This window comes from Pygocentrus nattereri, chromosome 5 (assembly GCF_015220715.1).
Source record: "Pygocentrus nattereri isolate fPygNat1 chromosome 5, fPygNat1.pri, whole genome shotgun sequence".
NCBI classification, from domain to species: Eukaryota; Metazoa; Chordata; class Actinopteri; order Characiformes; family Serrasalmidae; genus Pygocentrus; species Pygocentrus nattereri.
Window position 1 is genome coordinate 8,380,329 of NC_051215.1, and position 26,895 is coordinate 8,407,223.

A 26,895-nucleotide genomic window follows, 5' to 3' on the forward strand; every position below is an offset into this window, starting at 1 on the left:
CACCCACTCTCTCTCACACTCTCTCAGTATCATCTTTTTCTTTTCTCTATTTTTTCTCTTTCTTTCCCTCATTTTCTTCTCTCTCTCTCTCTCTCTCTCTCTCTCTCTCTCTCTCTCTCTCTCTCTCTCTCTCTCTCTCACACACACACACACTCTCTCTCACCCACTCTCTCTCACACTCTCTCAGTATCATCTTTTTCTTTTCTCTATTTTTTTCTCTTTCTTTCCCTCATTTTCTTCTCTGTTTTTCCCTTTTTCTCTCTTTCTCCCTCTTTTCCTCTCTCTCTCTCTCTCTCTCTCTCTCTCTCTCTCTCTCTCTCTCTCTCTCTGTCTCTCTCGCCCACACTCTCACACTCTCTCTATATCTCCTTTTTCCTTTCTCTCTGTCTCTGTCCACCTTTACAAAAAGATCAGGCTACCTTAAAGTTTTGCCATAGGATTTAGGCATACAGTGGTAGTGATAGGAACCAGAAGTCTGCAGTGTTTAATGCCTCTATATCACGGACAGTGAATGTTTCACATGTCCTCATGCAGACCAGCCAACATTTTTACACACTGACAAAATTTGCATGTTTTTTTTTTTTTACATTGTGGTCACATTTGGTCCCCACAAACAATCAAAAACACCCACACATGCACTCACACACACCCCTCTGCTCTCTCAGTCTCTTTACAGTAAAACCTGTTCTTTCAGAGATTTGAATGACTGTAGAGTAAGTAAAAGTGAGCCATGAGTGCAGCCACTGGGTTATTCAGAACTTTAATCAGAGTAATAGGTGCACACTGGGGGTATTTTCAGGTAGAGTCCCCGAGTTGTAACTCATTAACACTGTGGGCGCTTCTGAGATTTTCCCCGCTGTATTAAGAAGCTAATTGCTGTGTGGTCAGACAGTTTTAGTTCTTGTCTGAGTTCAATAGTCTGTGATTAAACTGGCTGCAGGTGAAACCTGGGACAGCAGATAACCTCAGCGCATGTCCAACAGGCAAAACAGGAACACATACACAGTGACACATTCAGGAAATGCTAATGCTGTTCACATGTGCTGCAACACCTGTCTGACACTACTAACCAGCCACAGGCTGTAAACCTGTAAATCCATCTCCATAACAGGAGGAACGCTTCTTTTTTTCTAAGCTTCATTCAACGTCGTAAGCAAACATCAGTCAGTGCCATGAGCTATGGTCAGTTATGTAAAAATGTCCAGAACTGCTGCTACAGATAGGTCAAAGATCATGGTGGTAATAAACAGAATGTAAATCAGTATGAAACTAAAAGTGTGATTATACAAGCAAATGATGACGTCCGGGTGGTCAAATCTTTCAGTGTCTGTGTGTGTGTGTGTGTGTGTGAGAGAGAGAGAGAGAGAGAGACCTTTTGATGTAATCGCTCGCATGTTTTTACACATTTTAATGCTTATTTGCTTATGAGAAACCGTATATCAGAGGTCAGCAACCCAAATGTTAAGAAGAGCCATTTTGTCCTTAAAAAAATGAAACCACCTTGGGAGCCACAACATTTTATATCCATTTTACCTTCCTGGCTGTAAATATATCTCAGAGTGTGCTAATGTACTAGTGTAAAACATAATGAAAAAAGACTTACTTTGCTCTGCTTTAAGCTTTAGCTCAGTTATAGCAGCTTTCCTCACATCTCTGGCTGGAAACTTTTCTTGTAAAATTTCTCAATATTCCACTTTTAACAAGGCTGAAGTCACTTCTCATTCACAAACATCTTGTCCGTTTCCCCATTGCACCTTAAATGGTGCCTGAGGCACCAGAATGTAACCGCTGCACCATTTAAGGTGGAATGGGAGGATTAGAATGAGAAACTTCAGCTTTGTGACTTTTTAGTGTTTGACAGGTTCTTTTTGCAGATTAAACATATCAGGAAACCACCTGAGAGCTTATAAAAGCAAATAAGTCAGTTTGTCTCCAAATTATTGATGGTTGTCTTAAATCTTTCTCTTTGCCTTTTTTTTAGATACTAGCTAAGCAAATTGTCTGCATTGCTATGGTGACCATTGTGGCAACCTTCAGAGTTGAAAAAAATACAGTTCATCAATCTGGAGAACAATTTCACCATGCAAACCATTTAAGCATGCAAATGTGTTTGTTTGTTTTTTTGAGTGTTTATGCTTCTATGTAGAACCACTGCCTGTACTAAAGCTCTAGCATGGTTGTTCAGAGTGGCAAAGAATTTTTTGATCTCTTCAGAAACAGAGCGTGGGGAACAACCTAACTCGGCACACAAATTAACACAAACCTTTTACGTTGTTAAACAAATTCAAGTGACATGAGCTTCTGGCCACATTGCCACATTTCCCAGCCACAGTGTCCCAATTTTTTTAGGGTTTTAAAGAGATCTGTGCCAAATAGTGTTTTCAAAGCGTGTAAATCATATTTTCAACACAAGTTTTTTCTGTTACTGAGCTGATTGTGTAAATCACAAAATTCAACCTTTTATTACTTTCATTACTTTAACTACAAATCAACACAGTTTTGAAGCAAGTGGCAAGTTTACAGGCAGTGATCTAGTTAGGCTTAAGTACAGCCTCCGTACTGCGGGGTTAAATGTTACACGGTGTTACGACTAAGCCACCTTTAGTAAACAAAGACTAATAAGGTAAATTTTGTCTATATGTTTCCATAGATTTTAAGATGAAAAAGAGAAAACATCTGAAAACAGGGGTTTCTATCAATTGAGCTGGCTGTCTTTGTTATAGATGGATAATATATAATGCAGTATGGTCAGAAGATAGATTTGTTTCTTACAACATAGAATCATTTTGAATTAACTTTGCATTAATTCATGAGACTTGTCTAGCAGATGTTAAACCGGCTGTCTGTTACAATTAACCCACCAATGGGGTAAATTGTGACAATGTGCTTCCTGTCCTTTTCAGTGAAATTGTTCAAGAACAGTTCGATGCTAGAAACAAAGTTCAAGTGTTTGTTTATAGCAGAGATGTATATGTTGCTTGTTAAACAGTTAAAAAAATGATTTCACAAAAAACAAAGCATGACGGGTTGTGCCCCGCTCTCTAACTTGTACATAATGACTGTTTTGAGTGGAATTAAAAACATGAAGGGTCTCTGACTTTTGCACAGAGCTGTAGTTTAAAAAGCCAACAACTGAAAGGTTCTTTAGCGAGTGAAAAGTGGTTCTTCTATGACATCATTCCAAAGAATGTTTTTTTTCACCTTTATTTTTAAGTGTTCTCTGTACGCTTCTCCTAAAGCTTTGTCAGTGTTACTATAACAATGATTAATACGGGACCCTCCTGTGAGAATTTATATAACTGTGTCATTGGGGAAACCCTGTACTGAACTTTAAGCTATCAAGCCTGCTTACACCAGGTGGTCCACACGGGACTTTTTTGGCACGCTCAACTACGCTTCTGGGTTTTTTATGTGTCACGAGAGCAGTCAACCTCTTCTTAGCAACACAGATTGCTAATTAGAAAACAGCTCCTACAAAACAGCTGTCATGTAATTATAGGACAGCAGAGACGCAGCAGTAGGAATGGAACATGTTATTTGTCTTAGATAAAATTAGAGTTTTGTGATCTGATGGTTTTTGAGCTCAGTCTTCACTAAAATGTAATGCTTAGAAGTCACAGTAAATACCAGCCACAACACAAGCATGGAGTAATGGTACTGGTAAATCTTGTGAAGCTTGTTTACTGTGAATCTTGTATTCACAATGCTTTATAAATGCATTTCTAAGGCATCATATAGAGTGCATAATACATAATAATACCTGACATAAGCTTATATCAAATCATTACAGTTACATGCACAACACTTCATAAAACAAGGGTGTATTACTTTATAATGTCTGGTTTCATAACAGGGAATACCACTTTCTATGAAACCTGTTTTCATATTGCTTTATTAATTAGATTTTAAGGCATCATTTGGCATTCATAATACCTTATCATGCCTGGCAAAAATTTGTATTACATTATATTACAAACATATTTCATAAAACCAGGGTGTATGACTTAAGAATCTTAGGTTTCATAAGAGTAAATAACACTTTCTATGAATCCTATATTCATAATGCTTATTCCTATAATGGGACAATTTTATTTTACATAATACCACATAAATCCAGAGTGTGCAACTTTATAAAGTCAGATTTCATAACAGTCAATTTCCATGAATCTCATATTCATAATGCATTATAATAAGTGGCATAAGCTTGTATAATTGTAACTTTTGTAGTTACAATTACATGCATAACATTTTATAAAGCAAGAGTATTTATGTATCAGACTTAATAAAGTCAGGTTACATAACACAGTATATTCATAAGAGCAGTGTAAACACTAATGTAGTGATGCACTGTCATACTATATAGAGTCTTTTAAATTAGTTAAGGAAATTGTATTTCATTACATTCTATAGATTATAGACCATTAAAAGTGTTCTTTATAGACTTTAAGTGAAGTGAGACAATCATGCCCAAAATGTATGGGGTGAGAAGATCACTCTACAATTCATGCTGTTGCAGTCTTACACACTGAGGATCAGATGTATTGTATAGATATATTGAGCTGCCTGGTGTCTTAGACCTAGAGCTCAATAATCCCATCATTATCATCAGATTTCTGCAGTTCTCTGATTGTTCAAATGCTCATGTAAACAGCACACTCCAGTTTCTTAGGTTAGAGTAAGGTCAAGGAAGCGGATAAAGAGAGCTGGATTTTAGCTCAGTTATCAGATTTCTTGGTGCATGTAAACTCTTACTCTGATTTCTTTCAGACTTCTGGCTGCACATGTGTGAAAACAGGCAGTGGTACTGGAAATAAGCAAGCAGCTTTGCCTAGAGATGCAGCAAAACACTTTTCGAGCGACGCTGAAACCAAATATGCAGACGAAATGAAGGATTTAAATATTCTTCATCTTCTAGATGATGCATGTTCATATTTACAGATAAAGTTGTGCAATGTTTTTGAAAAAAGCCGCAATATGAAGTTTGAGTTTTATGTTACGTTTGCATCGCATCTTCTTCTGTGAGTTTATTGGCTGGTTGCAAAGCAGAAATCTGACTAGTGCCCAACTCACGTAGACCTGGAGTTTCCCTATTATCTGATTACATGCAAATTTACATTCAAAGTGCTATAGGCAAAATAGTCTCTAAAAACCTTTTTTTTTCCTATTTACCGCTATACTACACTTGTGTGTAGGTTCACTGGTGGTTTTGGATTAAATGGTTTTAAATAAAATGGCAGAATTTGTGTAGATAGTGTGAACCCTGATCCCATCACCACCAGTGTATCTAAAGTCATAAAACCTATTTGAATGACTTTGTTTACATGTCAATGCCTGAATTATACGTTTTGAAAAACTGGTGGAGTTTTGGTGGATGCTTTATTTTCACAAGGGCAGTCATATCACTTAATGGCTATGTAACGATCCCTGCAAAGTGATAAGGGGAAGACAGTTTTGCATCCACAGCGATAAACATGAATATGACTACAGCAACATGACCAGTGAAAAGTAAAAAGAAAAATGTTAAAAGAAAAGTGTTGAATTTTTAAATTATTTTTTCCTGTTTCCCTGCAGACCTCCACCATGGTGTGGGTGCGGATAATAGACGAGAATGACAATGCCCCTGTCTTCGCTGCAAAGGAGTATGTGACTGTTCTCACTGAGGGTCCAAACACTGTAGGGTCCACTATTGCCACTGTTACCGCCACTGACCCCGACGAGGGGCTCAACGGCACTCTACGCTATGCCATCACCCTCGGCAACCTGGCTGAAACATTTAGCATTGGTCCTACTACGGTACAGTAATCCAGCCCAGCTGACTACTGAGAGCAGTTTGTAATATTGCATGGAAAAGATGTTATTGAGCATGCATGTATGTGTGTCCCATCAACAGGGTCGGATAGTGGTGATGAAGGAGCTAGACTACGAGATCAGCAGTGGACGGTACACGCTGGTTATCACTGCTACTGACCAGTGCCCAATACCACAACTCAGACTGACATCTAGTGCCACTGTGAGTACCAACCTATACTTAAAAGAATACCTCCTCTTATATACACAAATTTGGCATCAGCTGAAGATTTAGAAGATTTAGAATGCAAGAAAATCCCAGCATGTTTTCATTATTGTGGGTGACAGGTGTTATTTTAAAGGGTTAAACTCATAGACAGGAAAAATTGTGATTGCAAAATCTTATATATGTCATTTCACCTGTTGAGAGTGAAGATATATGATATGGCAGTGCTTTTTAAAGCAGTTTTGCTTGATGTTTGAAAACTGGATACCACTTTATTTGAAGGCTGCTTATATAGGGACTACATAACACATGCATAAGCACTGAATAACATATTTATGAAGCAAGTAACTCAAGATGACAAAGATGACTTTGAAGCTCAGGGTATGCCAGAGTGGCATGATGCTGATATTATGACAAAGCTAGTTTTTAATTTAAGCTATGTCTAATTTAAGCTATGTCACATCATTAGCTTTATGTCACAGTGATATACACCTCTATGACAAATGACGTCTATTGGAATAAGGTTTATATCAGTGGTCATGAAGGGCTTATGTAATTGTCATGTAGGCTTATGAACCTGACCTACAGTAAAGTGTTACAGCTAACCCTAACCTGTTATCGTGGTAAGTCAGCTAACTGTCATTAGGCTCAGGCCCAAGTAATTTTGGCCAATTTCTATTGGTCCATTTGTCAGGAAAAGCTCACCTAACATAAAAGCAGCTGTTTTTTTATTTAATGGTGTTAACAACATGGAAAAAAACAAGGTTTTAATTTGACAGCAACAAAACATTTCTGTTGCTGGTTTGTGATAATCTTTGCCCCACTCTTGTGTCCTGTAGGTGCTGGTAAACGTGATAGATGTGAATGACGTGACCCCACAGTTCCCCCGGCCCTTTGAGGGTCCTTTTGAGATCACTGAGGGTCAGCCTGGACCCCGGGTCAGCACTGTTAAAGCTAGTGATGAGGACTCGGGCCTCAATGGAAAAGTGGAGTACAGCATCACAGCAGGAGATCCAAACAGTGAGAGCAATGAATTAGAGTTTTTAAATATGTGCATCAATTCCATATGAAGAAAATACCCTACTTTTTCCAAAAAATATACAGACACCCATCCTAAATAGTGAATTCAACTGAAGGCTGAACCAATTACTGATACAGTTGTTCAATTATCCAGTGACACACATGGCTAGTGTAATCTCCATAGTAAAGCACTGCCAATAGAATTGGACGCTCTGGAGGAGCCGCACACGAAGTGCCAAGAATCAGCTGGATGTCTATAAAGGCCAGTCAAACTGCTTTCTCTAGAGTGATGAGCTGGAGTGGCATTTGTGATCCAGAACTAATCATCCAACATCAGATGTTCAGCTCTTAAGGCTGAATGCAATCAAGGTGGTATATATATATATATATATATATATATATATATATATATATATATATATAAAGCCGTATATTTAGTAAGCCAGTTTTTATAGATTAACACTGTCTTTTCATTCTGGGATGATCCTTCACATTTTAATAATAAACATTTTTAACCAACGAAGTAAAAATGAAATATTTAGTTTATTCTATTGTAGTGCAAAAAATATTTTTGCAATAAAAATAAAACTGAACAGTATATAGATAAACATGTGTCAATACTGCTATGTAATACTAGACCTGCAGGCCTGGCAAAAACAGTGCCAAATGTTGTGTCCCATCTGAAAAAGCTGGCTTGTTATTCAGCAGCATTTTGTTAGAATTTTCTGTTCCACCTTAAATGGAGCAGCAGTTACATTCTATCACCTGTACTGGTCCCTAAAGCTAACTACCACACCATTTCAGGTAGAGTAGGTAGTTCAAGGATAAAGCCAACTTCACATTTGTTGAATTTGTCAAGTAATTTGTCATATGTTACACTTGTGTCTCAGACCGCCTGACACTGCTGGAATTTGTACCTGTAACTGATCCATGGCTTGCTCCATGCACAGTAGAATACTTCAGTTGTTATGCACTAAACAGTGGGAGGTGATCAAGGGTCTGCTACATTTTTGTTTTTATTAAAAACATGACTAAAATATCCTCAGACACAGAGATGAACAGGCTAATGGTAGTGTGGTTTGTAGTGTAAACCGCATTATGTGTTCTTGTTTGTGGCTTACCGGTACAGAGGTTATGATGAAACTCATACTTCAGAAGAATTTCTACCAGTATACTGGCTGAACCGGTATACCACATGTTGTTAGTTCCAACCTCTAGTATTCCCAGAATAGAGGCTGTTACTGCAGCAAAGGGGGGACTAAATAATCACTATTAATACCTTTGATTTCAGAAGCAATGTGTGTCTGGATGTGTAGTGTATATTACACTCTCTTAATCATTGTCTTTTAATTGTGTTAATGTAATATATGTAAATGGAACTGATGTACAAAGTCATTTCAAAGTGTTTTTGCAGTAGTGTTGGTTTGGAAAAAGATTGGAAAAAGTGCCGATTTCTTGACCAGATTTTCCCTCTCTGTGCTGTGTGGTTTAGATGAGTTCATTGTGTCTCCTGTGGAGGGGGAGCTGAGAGTGAGAAGAGATGTTGAACTGGATAGAGAGACTACAGCCTATTACAACATCACCATTACTGCTAGAGACCTGGGAACACCATCACGGAGCAGCACGGTACACATATATCCCTAACTTTAGCTAAGTAGACTAGCCTACAGGCATGTGTAGATTTTTTAATAGCTTGTTATTTTTGTTTATTATTATTTTTGTCCTTACTCTAGACCTCAACTTGAGTAAAAGTACAAAAGTGTTTGGCTTCAAATGTACTTAAGTATCGAAAGTAAAAGTACTAAAAGAGTAATTGTGTAAAAAGAGTAAATCATTTTTATAACAAGACTCGCTTCATGAACTCATTTTAGATGAAAGTCCTCCAGCGTCTCTCTTGGTAAACCAGTCTTTTAATAGAACATCATTAATTAGTGACGCTGACATCTATTAAAATTATCATAAGCACAAAACACTGAAGGTAAACAGTTTCCATCAGGGAGAACCAAGCGGCTCTGAAATCACTTTTACACACAAGCAAAGTTTCAGTTTAAAATTACTTTGTAAATTAGTTACAAGCTGAATAAAAACTGGCTTTAAACTCAGGATCACAAATAAGTTTTCTAATTTACTATAAAATGAAAGTGTTTGTATGAATTCAGAAAAAAGAAACATGACAGTCAAACTGCGTATGTGGACATATTTCTATATTGTGGTCTATTTACACAAAGTTAAGTTAGTTCATCATTTATGTGACGTATGTGCTCCCAAATTTTTACTCTGCTGTGCTGACGTTGAACCGTGTGCTGCACTGGGTCGGTATGACCAACAGGTCAAAACAAGCTCAGAACAAAGTGACCACTGTGCCCTGATTGGTGCTCTGGCTTTGCACTTCTTTTGTTTTGACATGTTACATTTTCATACACACAGAAACCAAAAGGAACGGCAGATTTCACAAAATGTAGTGGAGTAAAAAGTAAGATATTTGACTTTGCAGTGTAGTGGAGTGAAAGTAAAAAGTCGCCCAAAAAGGAAGTACTAAAGTAAAGTACAGATACATGAAAAAACTACTTAAGTACAGTAACGAATTACATTAACTTAGTTACTGTCCACCACTGTATAGGACCATTTCAGACATGTCTGTGTGTCTTGACTGTCGCTGTATCTTGTATCAGGTGATAGTGGGGGTCCAGGTGTTGGACATTAATGATAACGACCCCGTGCTTCGCAACTTGCCCTTGAACACCAGCGTAAGTGAGGGAGCGTCTGTACATACCTCCATCGCCCGCGTCCAAGCGCAGGACGCAGACAGCGGCCGTAATGCTCTCCTCACCTACAACATCACAGCGGGCAACCCAGACGGAGCCTTCTACATCAATGAAACTGTGAGAGGGGAGGGTGGGAGGTTTCATTTGGTTTAGTTATTATGTGGAACTGCAGTAAGCCCCTGTAATAGCCCATATTCTGATTGACATATCCATGCTCTGCCCACAAATGCATTCTTTCATAACAGCTGTTGCAGTTGGATGTCTTTTACAGAACGTTCTGTCTCATTAAATGTGGTAACGTTGGGGTTTTGCGGTATAAACTGTTGTCAAACTTTGCTGTTGCTAAAGGCAACTCTGGGTTTGATACCATACTAATGTTCACACAACAGAAATGTAAGGCCCAATCCCATTTCTTATTTTTATCACTGCCCCTTGTTTTGGAGAGTCACCTTGCCCCCTGAAACTGAGTTATAAGGGGTGGTGGTTGAAATCTTTCTCTATGAAATGGGAATAAAGAAGAGCATTGCTTCATTAACAGGCTACCAGTGCTGCTCTGTAGGCGACCCTGCCAGTCTGCAGTGATAGCAGAAGAGGGTAAAGTTCAGCAACCTCGCGGCTGGGCTTTAGTTACATTTAGGTCATATGACTTAAAAGAGGGGTGATGCGATAATTATTCATTATTGTCCACCCCTAATTCTTCAGTGATATGAAGCTAATTCAGCTATTCGCCAGCTTTTCATGAGAATTTGCTGCAGCAGCTACATTCTGGCACCTCAGGCATCAGAACTGCTGCACCTTTTAAGCTGGAACAAGAAATTTAGCTAGCTAGCGATTTTTTATGCTTGAAATGAAGAAAAGGACCATAATACACTGAAACGACATTAAACTATAATAAAATAGATAATGGTCATCATATTTGTTTAACTCAGAAAATGCGGGGTTTTTTTGGTCCCTTGTGCAGCCATCATGCTGGTTTTCCTTTTTTCTCAAAACACTGTTTGGAGTGTGCCTCTGAAAAACCTCCATTTGGAGGGCCATGTAGCCCTAACACTTCGTCCTACCCCTCTATCTCAACAAAAACTGGTAAATCCTATCCCTAAGCGTGAACATGCAAAACGTAGGGGTAGGTCTAAGTGGTAGGGGGATTGGGCCTAAATCTAGCTTTTTTAACAGTGTTTTTAACTCCTTGCATGTAGTTTTTGAAGTTGAAAATGCAACATTGTTATTGACAAAAACTAAAGTTCTCATAGAATGTTTGCAGATGTTCTGTAAAGCCTGTCCGACCTCTTGACAGTTGGTACAATAGTACATATTTGTGGTTGGAGCCTGGATAGCTCAGTTTCTCATTTGTTACTACCAGACATGTGTTTCATAGTAGTTTATAATAGTTACTGTACAAATAAGGCTATAGTTTAAGGGGTTAATGCTTTTTTCTGACTTTATTTCTCTCCCAGTCAGGAGTGGTTCAGGTGAACAGGCCGTTGGACAGAGAGAGAGTTGCTGAATACACACTGACTATCACGGTCAAAGACAATCCAGAGAACCCCCGCATTGCCCGCAGGGTACCTACTTCGACTGTACACCACACATTACAATACCCAATTACACCAAACTGCAATCCATGTCCACTTATATATTTACTATATAGGTGTACAATTACACACTATAGCCCATCTGTCATCAGTTGTCATTCTCATCATTTGTCATTGTTGACCTGATATTATTTGGCTAGTGGGCCAATCTCAGCACATGGGGGCATACGTGGTGCTGGTGGGATTGTATAAAGCACATTGGTGCATCAAGCTGTGCATCAACATATTGGCTACAGTGCCTAAGTGTCCACCAGCAAGGTGGTGTTTCTAATAAAGTTGCCAGTGAGGGAATATCTTACCCTTCACAATATAGTACTGCACTTTTGTGTTGTTAATGGGACAGTACCAAAACTTCTGCATTGTATGTGAGGCGTATCTCACTCCTATCCTGTATAACAAAGTATTTACTAAACATTAGAACTATGTGTACACCATACTTCCTCACACTTCCCAGAGTCTTGGGACCTCCTAGATTATCTTGATTGTCTACTTTCCTATCAAAATTAGAACACACTTCCTCAGTTGCAGGTTTATGATCACCTCCTTTCATTCCCCATACCTCATTGTCTCTGCAGGACTCAGATGTGCTGGTGGTCACCATTCTGGATGTGAATGACAACAGGCCCATCTTCACGTCCACCAGCTACAGAGGGGAGATCAGTGAGAACTCCCCCACAGGTGCCACTCTTAACACTGTGTTGATGATAGAAAAGCCAATGCACTGACATACAATATGCTTAACAAAACAAAGGCACTATAATGTTTAGATCACAGGTTCTTTCAGACAGATTTTAGTACACTACAGCAAGTCTAAGAGTCCATCACTTTAGGTTAAAGGCTCTTATGTCAATACGGTGTCATTCACTTTGTAAATACATGATGTTATCTTGTCAATCGTGGCATAAGCCATTCATAAATACTCAAGTATAAATACATTATATAAATTATTCAATGCTTATTTGTGTGTCATAGTCACTATGTAGGCTTGAAATAAAGCATTACCTACAACTTATTATTACCATTATTAATGTTAAGATTATTCTGAGTAGGAGCAGTTGTAGTACTCTGTTATTGTTTTATGTTTATCAGTAGTGATTATGTTAATTAACTAAGTATTCAGATTTTACTATGTGTTTGTGACCTTATCTATTATTCAGGTAACTAGCTATAATAGCTAATCATGTACTTTAGTGCTCCACTTTCTGATCATTAACGTTCATTATGAAATAGTTCAAGTTTTGGCACTGTCAGAGCTTTGCTGTAGGCCCTCTTTGACTGTAGAGTTAAATTGGCTGCCGATAAGCTTCATCATATGAAACATCTTAAAACTGCTGATTTTAAACAAAGAATTTTGTCTGTGATGGTGTTATCATTTCAAATGTATTAGCATGTATATCTGTCTTTACCCTCACACCCCTTATCTGCATCCCTCCGTCACCCTACAGGCAGCACTGTGTTGATACTGAATGGGCCTGTCCTGGCCGTGGACAGGGACATTGGAGTTAATGCTGTGGTGAAATATGGCCTTCTGGGAAACAGAGTGGACCTCTTCACCATCAACTCCACCACAGGTCAGCTATGTCCAGCAGCCATTAATCACTGCTTTTTTCAACTTTCCTGTTCGCAATAATTTTTATTACGGTTCTTTATTACTATTACTGACAGTCTCTCTCGCGCCATATATCTTTCTCTCTGTTTCTCTGTGTGGTAGCTGTGGTATCAGTGCGTGAGGGTGCTGTGTTGGACAGAGAGGCGTTCTCCGACCCACGGGTGGAGTTGTTTCTGGTTGGGGAGGATGTCGGGGAGCTAAACAGCAGTGTTCCTCTCACCATCACCATCCTGGACAGAAACGACAACCCTCCAGTGTTCAATCCCTTGAGCTTCACCGTACGCCTGCCTGAAAACAGCCCTACAGGTGGGAGAGAGTTAGAGGAAGACAGATGGACAAAGAAAAAGATGACAAGAGAGATGAGCTCTGTGTCTAAGAAATAAAAACATAAATCCTGTCACTGATACACCCTTAGAAGTTATCATTGTTTTATTATTATTGTATTTACATTTGATTCTGTATAAACAGGTTTGATGAAAAATGTAAAATGTAAAAATGTGGATAAGGATGGGTTTTCATGATTGTACACAACAATAACCTTCTATTTCATTTACATACAAGCACAAATATGTTATTGATTGAAAGTTTAACCCCTTAAAATCCCAGGTTTATTACATACTAATGCCTATTATTCATTAACTACATGGACTTCAATGCAAACTAATGGAGCTATTATTAGGTTATAGAATTGTGTAATAAACCATCTTGGTAAGGGGTTAAAATCTGCACTTTCAGCACCACTTTCTTTAGAGAGCTGAAATGTGGACCTGCATACAGATCCATACAGCTCAGTGTGTGTATGTGTTTTTGTCTCAGGTGTTGTAGTGACCCAGCTGTCGGCAACAGACGCGGATGCTGGCTCTAACGGGTGGCTGCAGTACCGCCTGGAGAGCGGCGCTCAGGACCGCTTCATAGTGGACCCTCTTTCCGGTGCTGTCCTGGTGGGAAACGCCACGCTAGATCGTGAGGAACGCGCGTCCTACCGGCTGGTCGTCGCAGCAACTGACCGGGGAACACCCCCACTATCAGGCACAGCCACGCTGACGGTGGTCCTGGATGATGTGAATGACTCTCGGCCGCGCTTTCTGCAGCCCGTCCAGACCATCAGTGTGAATGAGTCCACGCCACCTGGGGTGGTTGTGGCCACCCTCACTGCAGAGGACCCTGACCTCCGACCTCGTCTGGAGTATTACATCATCTCTGTGGAAGCCAAGGACGATGGGAATAACCAAGTCAGAGGACTGCAGGAGTCATTTGGGATCGACTTTCACACGGGTGAGTCTGAACAGGTGTAGAGCCTCAGGCTGAAGTGATGACATTGCTGCACAGATCAAGTGAATAAGTATCACATTAACTAAATATATCATATGTACACAGTTATTGCCCAAAAGTAAGTCAGTATATTTTATTCTTGTGGAAATGATCATTTTTACTTGACTTACTGCTAAAGGAAAAGAAAGGAGCAGTAATAGTCTACATTAACATTCATTTCACTTGTCATATTCATAACTGCTGTAATTTTATTTAGCCCCTTAACAAGTCATGGGTCGACCAGCTAGCTCAAGGCTTTATTACACACTTCTATAACCTAAAATAGCTCCATTAGTTTGCAGTGGAGTCTCTGTAGTTACTGAATAATAAGCCTTTGCATGACACAAACCTGGATTGTTAATCATAGCTTATAGTGTGAATTGAGAAGATATGTCATTTATTACTTAGAGGTTGGGAATGACTAGAACTTATAAAATACTAAATTATATACTGTATAAATTATCTATCCCTTCTCAGCCCTCAGCCTTGAGATTTGGTCACCTTTATTATTAGGAATTATTCAATATCAATTCATTTTAGGGTGTATTTTCTAGCTTCCTACAAATTACTTTAATCCTATATATATACACACACACACACACACACACACACACACACATACATACATACATACATACATATATATATATATATATATATATATATATATATATATATATATATACACTGTCCCAAAGTTTGTAGACACCTATTCATTTCTTATATCTGATCTTCTCATCACCTACTTCAGAGTGCTGGAGTAACTGCTCTCCTCTTGCAGAAAGGTTTTACACTAGATGTTGGATGTGGAACTTTGCTGTAAGGATTGATTGCATTCAGCCATGAAAGCATTAGTGAGGTCTTGTACTGATGTAGGATATCAGTTCATGCAGTTGAACACCTGTGTCAGCAATGGGTGCAAGTTAAAGTAGCTGAATTCACTAACTAGAAGGTTGTCTGGACACTTTGTGGATCATTAACAAAATTGTTTTTTATTTATTATTGTAATTTATTAATTATTCCAAACTTTTAAAATGCAGTGTTCATATCTAATCTTGTATGTATCTGTATGCATGTCCCTTAGGTGCTGTCTTTGTGCGAAACCCTTTGAACAGAGAGCTGGTTGCTACTTTTGAGATCATAGTGTCAGTGCATGATAATGCCAGTGATGTCATTGACATGTCGGTCAGTGTTCCCAATGGTAAGTATGAACTGTCTGTTTATTTCTCATTCTCTGTTTCTCTTCCTGCCTGTATCTCTCACAGCTGTTCTGTGCATTATAATGTTGTTTCACTGCTTTCTCATATACACTACTGTGCAAAAGAGAACAGCCTTCATGTATTTAATGTCCAGTCTAAATGACTATTAAATACATTTAGTTGTTACCTTTTCTGAATTGACAAAGAAAGCACGACACATAAGTCTAAGCCTAAACAGCCAAATACAATATGATTTTTTTGTAGTTTTCACTCTTTGCCTTTATTTGACCTTTTATTCTTTTCAGGAGACTTGCTGAAAAATCTAGAGGGATATTTTTCCACACATCCAAAGTTCAGTCTTAGAAATTGATTGTATTTTGTCTTTTTAATGATCCAAGCAATCCCAAACATATTCAGTGGTGTTGAGCTCTGGACTCTGTGGTGATCAGTCCATCTGAGAACACCAGAAGTTTCTTTAGTTGATTTGCAAAACTAAAACATCTTGACCGTTACATATCTTCTCAGAGCCATAGAGCTGAGTGGTCTTCTCATAGTGGAAAACTCAACTGTAAACTCAGTTTCCTTTAACTTTCATCTTGCATCTTATGCAAGTGGTTTATCTCATATCCAATATCCTAAGAACAATCTTCTGCATTTTCAATGCGCTTTATTTATTGGCTAATAATATAACAATATAACATCTGCCTTATACATTGGATGACCCTTCGTCATGTATGGATTAATAGAAATTCTGAAAAACAAGCCTTTCAAGTTTTTTACCCCCCCCCCCCAGTGATTTATATGTTGTCTCTCTTTTCCTTTTCCCACTGATACTTCTTTCTCTTTATTTTCTAATCTCTCCTCCCTACTGACTAACTCCCTTCCCTGCCCCTCCCCTCCTCTCCTGACAGCCAGGCTGACCATCAGCGTGCTGGACGTGAATGATAACGCACCCCGCTTTCGGCCTTTCGGTGTCACTAATTTCTCGGAGAGTATTCTGGAAGGAGCTCAGCCTGGCACCACTTTACTCTCAGTCTCTGCTGTAGATCCAGACAAAGGCCCTAATGGACAGATCTTCTATGAGCTCCTGCATCTGCCCAGAGGAGGCTACGTCCGACTAGAGGACCCGTCTACAGGTAAAAACTTGACACGCAGCCACACGCCTACAATACAACAAACAATACCATATGCTTATCATAGAATACATTGCAGTTCAAAAGTTTGGAATAGCTGTTTTCAATAATGTGGAATCAGTTTGCTTGCAGACAAGGATAAAATCACCTTAATATAGTCCTGTTCAATTTCACAGGTTTTAATTCATTTGTATAGGACATGTATGTGTCCAGAATGGCACACAGAGCTATAGATGAGAGCAAAATAACTAAGAAAACAATATTGAATCAAGAATGAATGTCTGGTGACAGTTAACAACTAAGTTACCACAGTAACCATCCTTTGTGATGGTAATAAAAAAAAAAGATTGATTTATTTAATGCAAACCATAGGAAGCCACTAAGATTCTCGCACATGAACACAACTTTTAAATATATTGCTGATAACTTTGAAATATAATACTGCTTGTGTTTTGTCTTGTTTTAAAAGTAGTTTGTGATGCAAAACAAATAAAGTACTCATTTTGAACTTTGTTGAATTGAATTCTTCAAATAAATACAACACAGAAAAATCACGTTATTTAACGAAAAAGAGTACAATACACAGCAGAAATCGCTACGTTTTGCATTTACCTTGAAGTATTAAATATTATTTAAATTTACTTATTAAATATTTATGTATGTTAACACATTCTAGTTACCATTATGTTTTATAAAAACAGTGAGCCAGTTTATTTAACTATGATTAAGAGGACTTTAGTTTTGCTAAGCTTCATGTCATGCCCAACAACATCCCTTAATTGTGGGGTTAGCCGAACTAAAATACTACTCTTTGTGGCGTATACATGACTGTAACTGTAGTAAAGCCTATAGGTTGGTTTCCGAGAACCAGATTAAGGCCAGAAACTCCATACAAGTACACAAATGCAAATGCCAATGCCCAGTCAATGTATTGAAAACGCTCAGTTCTTCTGTACAGACTTCGTGCACATTCTATGTTACTGTGACAGATTAAACACTCAGTATTCAAGGGGAGGCGATAGAAGACAAATCAGAATAGCATCTACTGTTATTCCGTCAGCTAAACATGTGGACAGTAGAGGAGTGTGAGCTGCTTTATTTGTCCTTTTGGGAATAAGGAGGCGATACATGTTTATGCAAGCAAACCGTTTTGTGAGAGGCTCGTCCAACTTGCCTGCTGTAACAGATGACCATAAGAACGCACAATGGCGATACAAGACGTTTTAGTCAGGCTTGGCTGTTGCTACACCACCCATTGGTGTAACACTCTGAATGTAGCTTAAGCTTTCGTTGCTTATGAATTGTGTCAACATATTTTAGAATGCAATGACATGGTAACCTATGTTTGCGTAGCTTGAAGCGCTTGAGTTTGCATAATTGCATGAAGCGTGTTTTGGTTTAAACTAACATTTCCACTGGTGATTCATGATTGGCACTGCAATTTAGTCTACATTACTTTGCACACACAAAGCAAAGCTTTCTCTCTAAATTACACTGTTCCCTCTCCAAGGTAAGATCATAGCCAATCGGACGGTGGATTATGAGCAGGTGCAGTGGTTGAACTTCACGGTTCGGACTCAGGATCAGGGCAGCCCACCAAGGTTCTCTGAACTTCCTGTTTACCTGCGTATTGTCGATGTCAACGACAACAACCCCATCTTCACACAGCCTTCATACCAGGTACATAACCACAGAGGAGACAGTACTCACTGGAGAGGACAGCTTAGATGAATATTGAGTACTGAATATGTTCTCGGTGATCAAATTGCTCATCATTATTAATTTATTGCGTCTTTTTAGGGGAGGACTTGGCAACCACGTGCAATTCTCAATTCATCCAAATTATTGTTGTTTGTCTATTCAAGACTGATTCAGAGCTACAGAGACTGTTTCAAGAAATAATATTAGAAAAGCATTGTCTGAGCTGATGCTGATTTGTGTGTGTGTGTGTGTGTGTGTGTGTGTGTGTGTGTGTGTGTGTGTGTGTTTGTGTGTGTGCGTGTAGAGGCCAGTGTTTGAGGACCTGACTTTGGGCACCATTATTGTGCGAGTAAGTGCTACAGATGCAGACTCAGGACTCTTTGCCGTTATCGAGTACTCGCTGGTGGACGGAGAGGGCAAGTTCGGAATCAACCCCTCTACGGTCAGTGTGTGTGTGTGTGTGTATTTATGTGCATGTGTTAAAAGAATATGTCACCAACTTTTCTAAATGTTATAACTTCATAATTCAGAAATGTAGAAAAATAAGTTAGGCCGCAATTCCTACAGCATATATATGTTATTAGTTATTTACTAACTATTTACTATTTATTATATTCATTTGCTACCCAGAATGAAGCTACACATCTTCTGATTTTTTGTTTGTAATGCTGATTATGGTACAATAATGGTAAATCTGAATAAAAATTGGTTTCATTTATGTAATATTTTCCTGACAACACCCTGCATGTAGCACTATGCCCTGAAAATGTTTTAGGCCATAATCTGATCTCAGAATCTGATAAGTCAGTGTTTCAGGCGTTAGGCAGTGCGTTTGTAACCATTTCTGTGATATATCTTTTAGAGGCATTAGAATCTTCAGACGTCTGGTTCCTATCAACACTACTATAAACAATTCTGACTTAATTCAGGGAATAAATCTGAGTCACTAAGTTTGTCTACAATATACCACTTCATGTCAGTCCACTTTCAGTGATTGAATGATTCAAGTTATTACCATCGTTGTACAAAATCTGTGAACTTAATGACCATTGATGAAGATTATTTACTCAATGAACTATGTTTTCATGTGATTCAAATTCTGTATCATCAGATTTGAGTCAGAGTTTTTTTTTTATTAGTGTTGATGTCACAATGATTAAAACACTGGTCAAAATGTGAAGGTTTTCTTCTGCAAAATGGACAGTACACACATAAGGTAGTGATGATGATGCCTGTGTGTTTATGTGTGCTTTGTGTGTTTTTAACTACCATATTTAACTCTGTTATGAAACAATCAAATCTGCAGCATTAAAGAACTCTCCAGTCATGCCTTCATCCTCATCATCCCCATCTTTCTCACAGGGTGATATCTACATCTTGTCTTCACTGGACCGGGAGACTAAAGACCACTACACACTCACCGCCGTTGCTCGGGACAACCCCGGGGGCAGCCCCAGCAACCGCCGAGAAAATTCAGTTCAGGTACTTTACTGGACCAGCTTAGGCTATTCTGAGTGCCAGTAACTGTAATGTGTTTTTGAGAATTACGTCATGTTTTGTATTATCATTATTATTATTTGAATAATTTAACCTAAAGCTCACATTTCTTCCATACACAGTACAAAATTCAAGTCAATGAGCCTCATTCACCAACCGTTCTCAAGTAGAAATTTCTTCTTAAAACCCACCTACGCAGTAATTTGCCATCACATGCATATGAACTTGAGTGACATCCCACTCTTAATCCATAGGGTTTAATATGACGTTGGTCCACCCTTTGTAGCTATAACAGCTTCCACTCTTCTGGGAAGGCTTTCCACGAGGTTAACGAGTGAGTTTATGGGAATTTTTGACCGTTCGTAAAGAATCGCATTTGTGAGGTCAGACACTGACATTGGACGAGAAGGCCTGGCTCACAGTCTCCACTCTAATTTATCCCAAAGGTGTTCTATCAGGTTGAGGTCAGGACTTTGTGCAGGCCGGTCAGGTTCTTCTACACCAAATTCACTCATCCATGTCTTTATGGACCTGCTTTGTGCACTGGTGCACAGTCACGTTGGAATAGGAAGGGGCCGTCCCCAAACTGTTCCCACAAAGTTGGAGAGCATGAAATTGTCCAAAATCTCTTGGTCTGTTGAAGCATTAAGAGTTCCCTTTACTGGAACTAAGGGGCTGAGTCCAACTCCTGAAAACAACCCCACACCATAATCCCCCCTCCACCAAACTTTACACTTGGCACAAGGCAGCCAGACAAGAACCGTCTCCTGGCAACCGCCAAACCCAGACTCATCCATTGGATTGCCAGATGGAGAAGTGTGATTCGTCACTCCAGGGAACACGACTCCACTGCTCTAGAGTCCAGTGATGGCACTTTACACCTCTGCATTTGACACTTTGCATTGCGCTTGGTGATGTAAGGCTTGGATGCAGCTGCTTGGCCGTGGAAACCCATTCCATGAAGCTCTCTACACTGTTTCTGAGCTAATCTGAAGGCCACATGAAGTTTGGAGGTTTATAGCGATTGACTCTGCAGAAAGTTGGCGACATCTGCGCACAATGTGCCTGAGCATCCGTTGAGTGGCCTACCACTTTGTGGCTGAGTTGCTGTCATTCCCAGTCACGTCCACTTTGTTATAATACCACTGACAGTTGACTGGAATATTTAGTAGCAAGGAAATTTCTTGACTGGATGCACAGGTGGCGTCCGATCACGGTACCATGCTGGAATTCACTGAGCTACTGAGAGCGACCCATTCTTTCACAAATGTTTGTAGAAGCAGTTTGCAGGCCTAGATGCTTGGTTTTATACACCTGTTGCCATGGAATTGATTGGAACACCTGAATTCAATTATTTGAATGGGTGAGTGAATACTTTTGGCAGTATAGTGTATTTCACAACTTCACAGCAAAGCTTTCCTTACAAGAAGAAAAACTATATTAGAAAAAGAAATTTTGTTAAATTCACCCTGAATGATGAACAGAGATGTAGATGATTCTAAAATGACTGAAGGCTGAAAACTGTTTAACATTAACCCCTTAAAATCCCAGGCATTTATTCAGTAACTACAGGAACTTCAATGCAAACTGCTTGCGCTGTTCTTAGGTTATAGAAGTGTGTAATAAAATTTAAGGGGTTAACAATAAGATTATCTTAAAATTAATAGCCATATTAATACAAAGAGTACTTCATATTTGAAAAGTGATGAGCAAATAAATAAATAGATAAATAGAAAATTTGAGTGTATTAATTTTTAATGAATACTCAAAATGTTGAATAAAACATCTAAAAATACTTGTTGGTGTTTATTTATAATATTTGAATCTACAGTTTAGTAGCTTATCTTTACAAAGAGTATCAGTCATTTTTGGAGGCCAACACAAGGCGTGATTTTCTACAAAGAAAAGAGTGACTGAAAACAGCAGAGAAGGAGTTCAGCTTGACCAGTCTTCGTTTCCTGCTACATTTCAGAGAGAGGATGTTTATAGAACATCAGCTGAATTTTACAACATACTCACCCGTGCATCAGACCCACAAATGGGGAGAGGAATTGAAACACCCCTAGAAATGAAAAGATCACGTGAACAGCCTGACTGGGTTAAAAATTAACAAGGAGTTTAGGGGGTTTACCTAGTTTGCATTTTGGCTTAAACTGAAACTTAGCCCTTATACTCCAGGGATTATTGGCCTATATTTGCATAACTTTCCCATTTTCCCAATCAGCCAAGAAGTGCTTAGTGTCTGAAGTTTGCTTGTTTAGTTTTGTACCAGAGCCATAAGGTTTAAGGCTAACAAGCTATTGAAAAATTATAGCCACCACACTAGCATTGCACAACTTCAATGCAAAAACATGCCTTCAAGCACATTGACTTGTTAAGTACTCACAAATAGACTTGCTTATGCAGTTTCTGACACTGTATGACACACTACTTCTCTATAAAAACAAAGTTTAGACTTGAAGCTGCTGCTGCTACTGGTTGTAGTTATGTGACGTATTTTTGTCCATGTTTATAGATAACAGTATGCCATAAAGTAAGGCAGTAAGGGAGAAATTTGGGAAGTTTGTTGGTGCCAAACTGTTTAAAGCTTACTATCGAGTAACTGTATACCAACAACAATTCCTAATCCACTGTGTAAGCTGCATTGTAAAGAAATGTTTTCATTGTCAAAGCACTGTAAAATTCAATGGTCATAACCAGTTTTTGGAAAAAAAATAATGCATGTAAATACACCATACATATACAGCATATTAACACTGCTCTTATTAAATTGCAGAAATATTTTATAGACATTTGCATTTATTTTAATGATTCTTACTGTTATTTTTATGGTAAAATATTGAATAACTAGATAAATTAATGAAACTGTTAAATTACAGTAAAAGGTCAATTTACAGACTTTACCATTATTGAGAAGCATCATTTTGCTGTTAATGGGTTTTGTCTGGCACTCTGCTGCCAGACTTTTATTTATTTTTAGATTTGTTTTTAACAGTGTAGGGCTGCACAATACATCTTGATTTGAGATAAGAGATAAGAGCTTTGAGATCATTGAGATAAGAGTTTTTAGGATGAACACATTGCTGTGATGACAGAACAGATAAAATTACGTCATGTGCTCAGCACTAAAGTGACCTTGATTAGCTGGAACGTTGCTCTCCCGCATGGAGAGTAACACATAACTTAGCCATTTGGCTATACGGCCAATCACAAAACTCCCATTTGCTTGGAAACTACTCTATTCCTAACTGGCTTGTAAAAATACTTATCACTGGATGTGATAACTATTCTAACTCTCAGTGTTGTGTGTAAAATGCATAGACTGTATGGTAAAATGTATGAAGTAATGTCAAAATATCTGCATAAATTTTGTAGGCCTATGGTGTAAAAAAGATGTGTACAAATTGACTGCAAACAATAATAGAAAAGGCTGTTTGGTGAATTCTGACTGTTTTTACACTGGATCATCACATGGAATTGACTAACGTTCTGCAGAGCACAAATTCTCCACAAGGGGCGCCACTAGCAGTCAAATAACTTTTAGTGCACTATTTTAAAATTTGTATATCTTTATTATATCTAATAGCTTTTTCCAGTAGTGTCCATATTGTGCAGCTGTAATGTAAGAAATTTAGTTACAAGACTGAGGACCTGAACTGTGGGCCTGCCAACAAGTCCTTTAGGAGTTGGAGTAAAGAGTCCTGCCAGGTTTTTTTCAGTCACTGTACCACCTGTCAAACCAATGAATTACCTTTAACCTTTTCTTTCTGCTTGTATTTCTGTATCAGGTTTTGGTGACGGTTCTAGATGTAAACGATTTCCGTCCGCGGTTCTCCAAGCCTGTGTTCAGCACCAATGTGTTTGAAAACGAGCCCAGTGGGACATCTGTGATAACACTGACCGCTACTGACCTGGACGAGGGGCAAAACGCCCTGCTCACATACAGCCTGCAGGGGCCTGGGGCAGGTAGCGCACACGCATTTTTAACCCCCTTATCTGCCAGCTTATTATGAATAATCTTATTAAAACATCCCGGAAGACACATTTTTCACCAAGTTTTGACTGAGTTCTCTTTGAGTACTCTCTCAATCACGATCATCAGATTCATCCGCTCATGGGAGTCTTACTGATGTTCTGCTTTGCTGGATAATACAACTGCAGTTTCTGCTATTTTATGGCCCTTCTGGTAATTTCCTGAGTATTGTAATAGGCTTACCTGGGTTTGGGCTCATGTTCACATATAACCCTTCCTTATTACCTTTAAGATGCTAGGTAAAAGGGTATGTGTGAAATGAGCTCACCAGAAAGCTGCCTTGTTCCCAGTTCCCAGTATACCGTACTAGGCAAAAAATCACAGACTTGATTTATTTAATTTCCAATCAAAGTGGCCATTAAATTATTTATTTTCAGCACCAGGAAAGAAACTTTCCTGCATTGAAACTCCTGTTTACTTTCTTTTGACAGTCCTTTTTGTTTATCCAAATGGATTATATCTATTTATATTTATATATAGCTTTTATCTTTGTCTTCTCAGCAATATCTCCTCAAAAATAAATAACTTGTACTTAATGGCTGATTTAAATGGAAATTAAATAAATGATGGGTAGTTCCTGACTTTTGCACAGTATTGCATTAGATGCATTAAATTGACACATTTCAATAAATTAAGCACATTTGAAAATGTTTGAGGAACCATCAAGCATCTCTTTTGTTTTCAGATGCATTCTCTCTAGATCCTGACACTGGCTTGATTCGCTCACTGCGTCTCCTGCACAGTTTTGAGAGGTTTAATCTGACTGTAGTGGCTACAGATCACGGTCGGCCTCCACTCTGGGGCACCGCCAGCCTCCAAATCACGGTCATCGACGTCAACGACAACAGACCTGTCTTTGTCAGACCAGCCAACGGCACCATCATGCACATCCTCGAGGTGAGTGCACGTTTGTATACTGTGGTCTACCAGGTCTTGCGTGGTTGTTAGGAGTCCCATTGTCTATGTAGCTTTTAATCACTTTTGGAATTAGTAGTGGTAGATAGAGATTCAGTGGACAAATACTGTAAGATTCCTTTACATTCTATACAACCTCAAAACCTTGAGTGACTCAGCAAAGTTTTATGTAAACATTTTCCTTTTTCTTTGGGGATGCCCTTTTTCAATCTTGCCTGTAGCTGCAGATTCAGACAGCAGGCCCCACCGCAGGTGTTCTCCCACACAGAGCGAGATAGCAAGAGGCATTCTGGCAGCGTGTGCTGCAGTACCAGTGGAATTGTTTCCAGCTTGCAGCCACTGGGCCTTTGAGTGTGTGCAGTGTGTGCTCATCAAAGGCAGAATTCCTGGCTCTGCCTCAGAGTTACAGATTACACTTAATTCACAAAGCTTCACATGTGGAACATAGCAAGCCTGCCTTGCTCAACAAATGACTCTTTCTTTGTTCTCCCAGGAACCACTCTCCACAGCGGTGTTGGTTACATGTCATCTGGTCACTCACACACACATCTTTCCGCATTTCAAAAACGAGCCACAGCTTGCAGTGGAACGCTGCCGTTTATCCAAGTACAATGCTCCTGATTGGCATGTGGGTGAGGGTGAATGAAACTCAATGACGCAAAGTTCTTTCTTAAAGGGGAATTCTACCAATTTTCCAAAATGTCTGCATAGTTCAATCATTGATGTGAACAAGGTCATTCAGAGTGGATTGATGTGAAATGCTACACTGTAGACTACAGTTTCTTTATAGAGGTGGTGGTAAGAACCAGAATTTGCATGTCTGCAATGCAAATCTAATCATTTTGTTTACTACCCAAAACCACTAGTGAACGTAAGTGTATTTTTATGTATGATGTTGATAATGCTAAAATAGTAATGACTCTCAAAAAACAAAACTATTAAGTCTTACAACATTGTGCATGTTCCTCTCTGCCATTCACTTTCCAGATTCCCCTTTTAGGCCAGAATCTTATCTCAAAACTACCATAAAACAGTGTCTTACTAACCCTGTTCATGTAGTAGGTTATGGAGCTGTGATGGAGCTCTTAGAGATATTCAACTCTTCTTCGTCTGGTTCCTATCCTCACCAGTGTGGACAATCCTGACCTCTCGAGATTGGAGCATTTCTCATCAGACTACTCTGAATTACCCATTAATTGGTGGAATTTATCTGAAGCAGGACATTAAAAAAAAAAAAATGACCTTGTTAATTAATGTCTCTGGTCAAATTAAGGCCAATCCATTGTGTTATATCTAGTGGTGTCAAAACTAATGATTTGATAATGTGTTAACCTGCTAAACTATTGACACCACTTTTTAACACCTTTAATGTATTTTTGTGGCTTGATCTTTGAAACATTCCACTTTGAAGCCCACCACATATTGCTTTAACTAATCTTTGACCGTAACCCTCTTGTACAAATACAGCTTTTAAATGGTGAGGTCCATTGATGGATTTCCAGATTTCTGCAATGCTGTAAATTTCTTTGTCACTGGAGTACATTCAGTCTGAAGTATCATATTGTGGCTGTTGGAATAAAACCTTTTAAAGAACAGGAAAAAAAAACATTCTTAGCTTGTAATAGACATCAATGTAACGAGATTTTTTACAAGTAATTTTCTATCAGTTCACTGGTTATGAAATGTTAGCACAATGCAAAGAGCAATTGGAATTTTTGAATTATGCAAAAAAGTAAACATAAAATGAGAAAATTGGAGATATGGTAGAGATACAATGTTTCTGTGTAACAGGGATAGTATATACGTAAGTCGACAGACTAGCACTTGTGAGAAAACTATGGATATATCAATGGTCAGAAAACTAACTAAGGTGTGTATTAGTTGTATTGAAGTAACTGTTTCAGCGATGCTGAGCCTCATCCTGGGAATATAACAACAAAGAAGATGTCGGCAGTTAGGCGCCAAATGGAGGTTTATGCCTTGCTCTTTAATGGAGTTAGAACTTCAATAGATGCAGCTCTCAAACAGATAGCTGATAACAGTGATTGCAATGTGCTGCACCCAAAGTGTTTGTGCATACGCTGTAAAAAATGAGAAGTCAGCTCAA

General features: G+C 38.8%; 1 protein-coding gene across 1 annotated transcript in view; it reads left to right on the forward strand.

Annotated features, from left to right (window-relative positions):
- cdh23 (cadherin-related 23) overlaps positions 1-26,895 on the forward strand; it is a 435,604-nt gene that overhangs the window by 386,786 nt on the left and 21,923 nt on the right. The window contains exons 38-54 of the mRNA XM_037538890.1: positions 5,572-5,793; positions 5,891-6,010; positions 6,853-7,033; positions 8,526-8,659; positions 9,706-9,915; positions 11,253-11,360; positions 11,966-12,068; positions 12,836-12,961; positions 13,102-13,305; positions 13,816-14,274; positions 15,395-15,511; positions 16,421-16,645; positions 18,153-18,322; positions 18,648-18,785; positions 19,706-19,825; positions 23,629-23,806; positions 24,559-24,770. Of these exons, the coding sequence (XP_037394787.1) occupies positions 5,572-5,793; positions 5,891-6,010; positions 6,853-7,033; positions 8,526-8,659; positions 9,706-9,915; positions 11,253-11,360; positions 11,966-12,068; positions 12,836-12,961; positions 13,102-13,305; positions 13,816-14,274; positions 15,395-15,511; positions 16,421-16,645; positions 18,153-18,322; positions 18,648-18,785; positions 19,706-19,825; positions 23,629-23,806; positions 24,559-24,770 (3,027 nt within the window). The remainder of the gene's footprint in view (positions 1-5,571; positions 5,794-5,890; positions 6,011-6,852; positions 7,034-8,525; positions 8,660-9,705; positions 9,916-11,252; positions 11,361-11,965; positions 12,069-12,835; positions 12,962-13,101; positions 13,306-13,815; positions 14,275-15,394; positions 15,512-16,420; positions 16,646-18,152; positions 18,323-18,647; positions 18,786-19,705; positions 19,826-23,628; positions 23,807-24,558; positions 24,771-26,895) is intronic.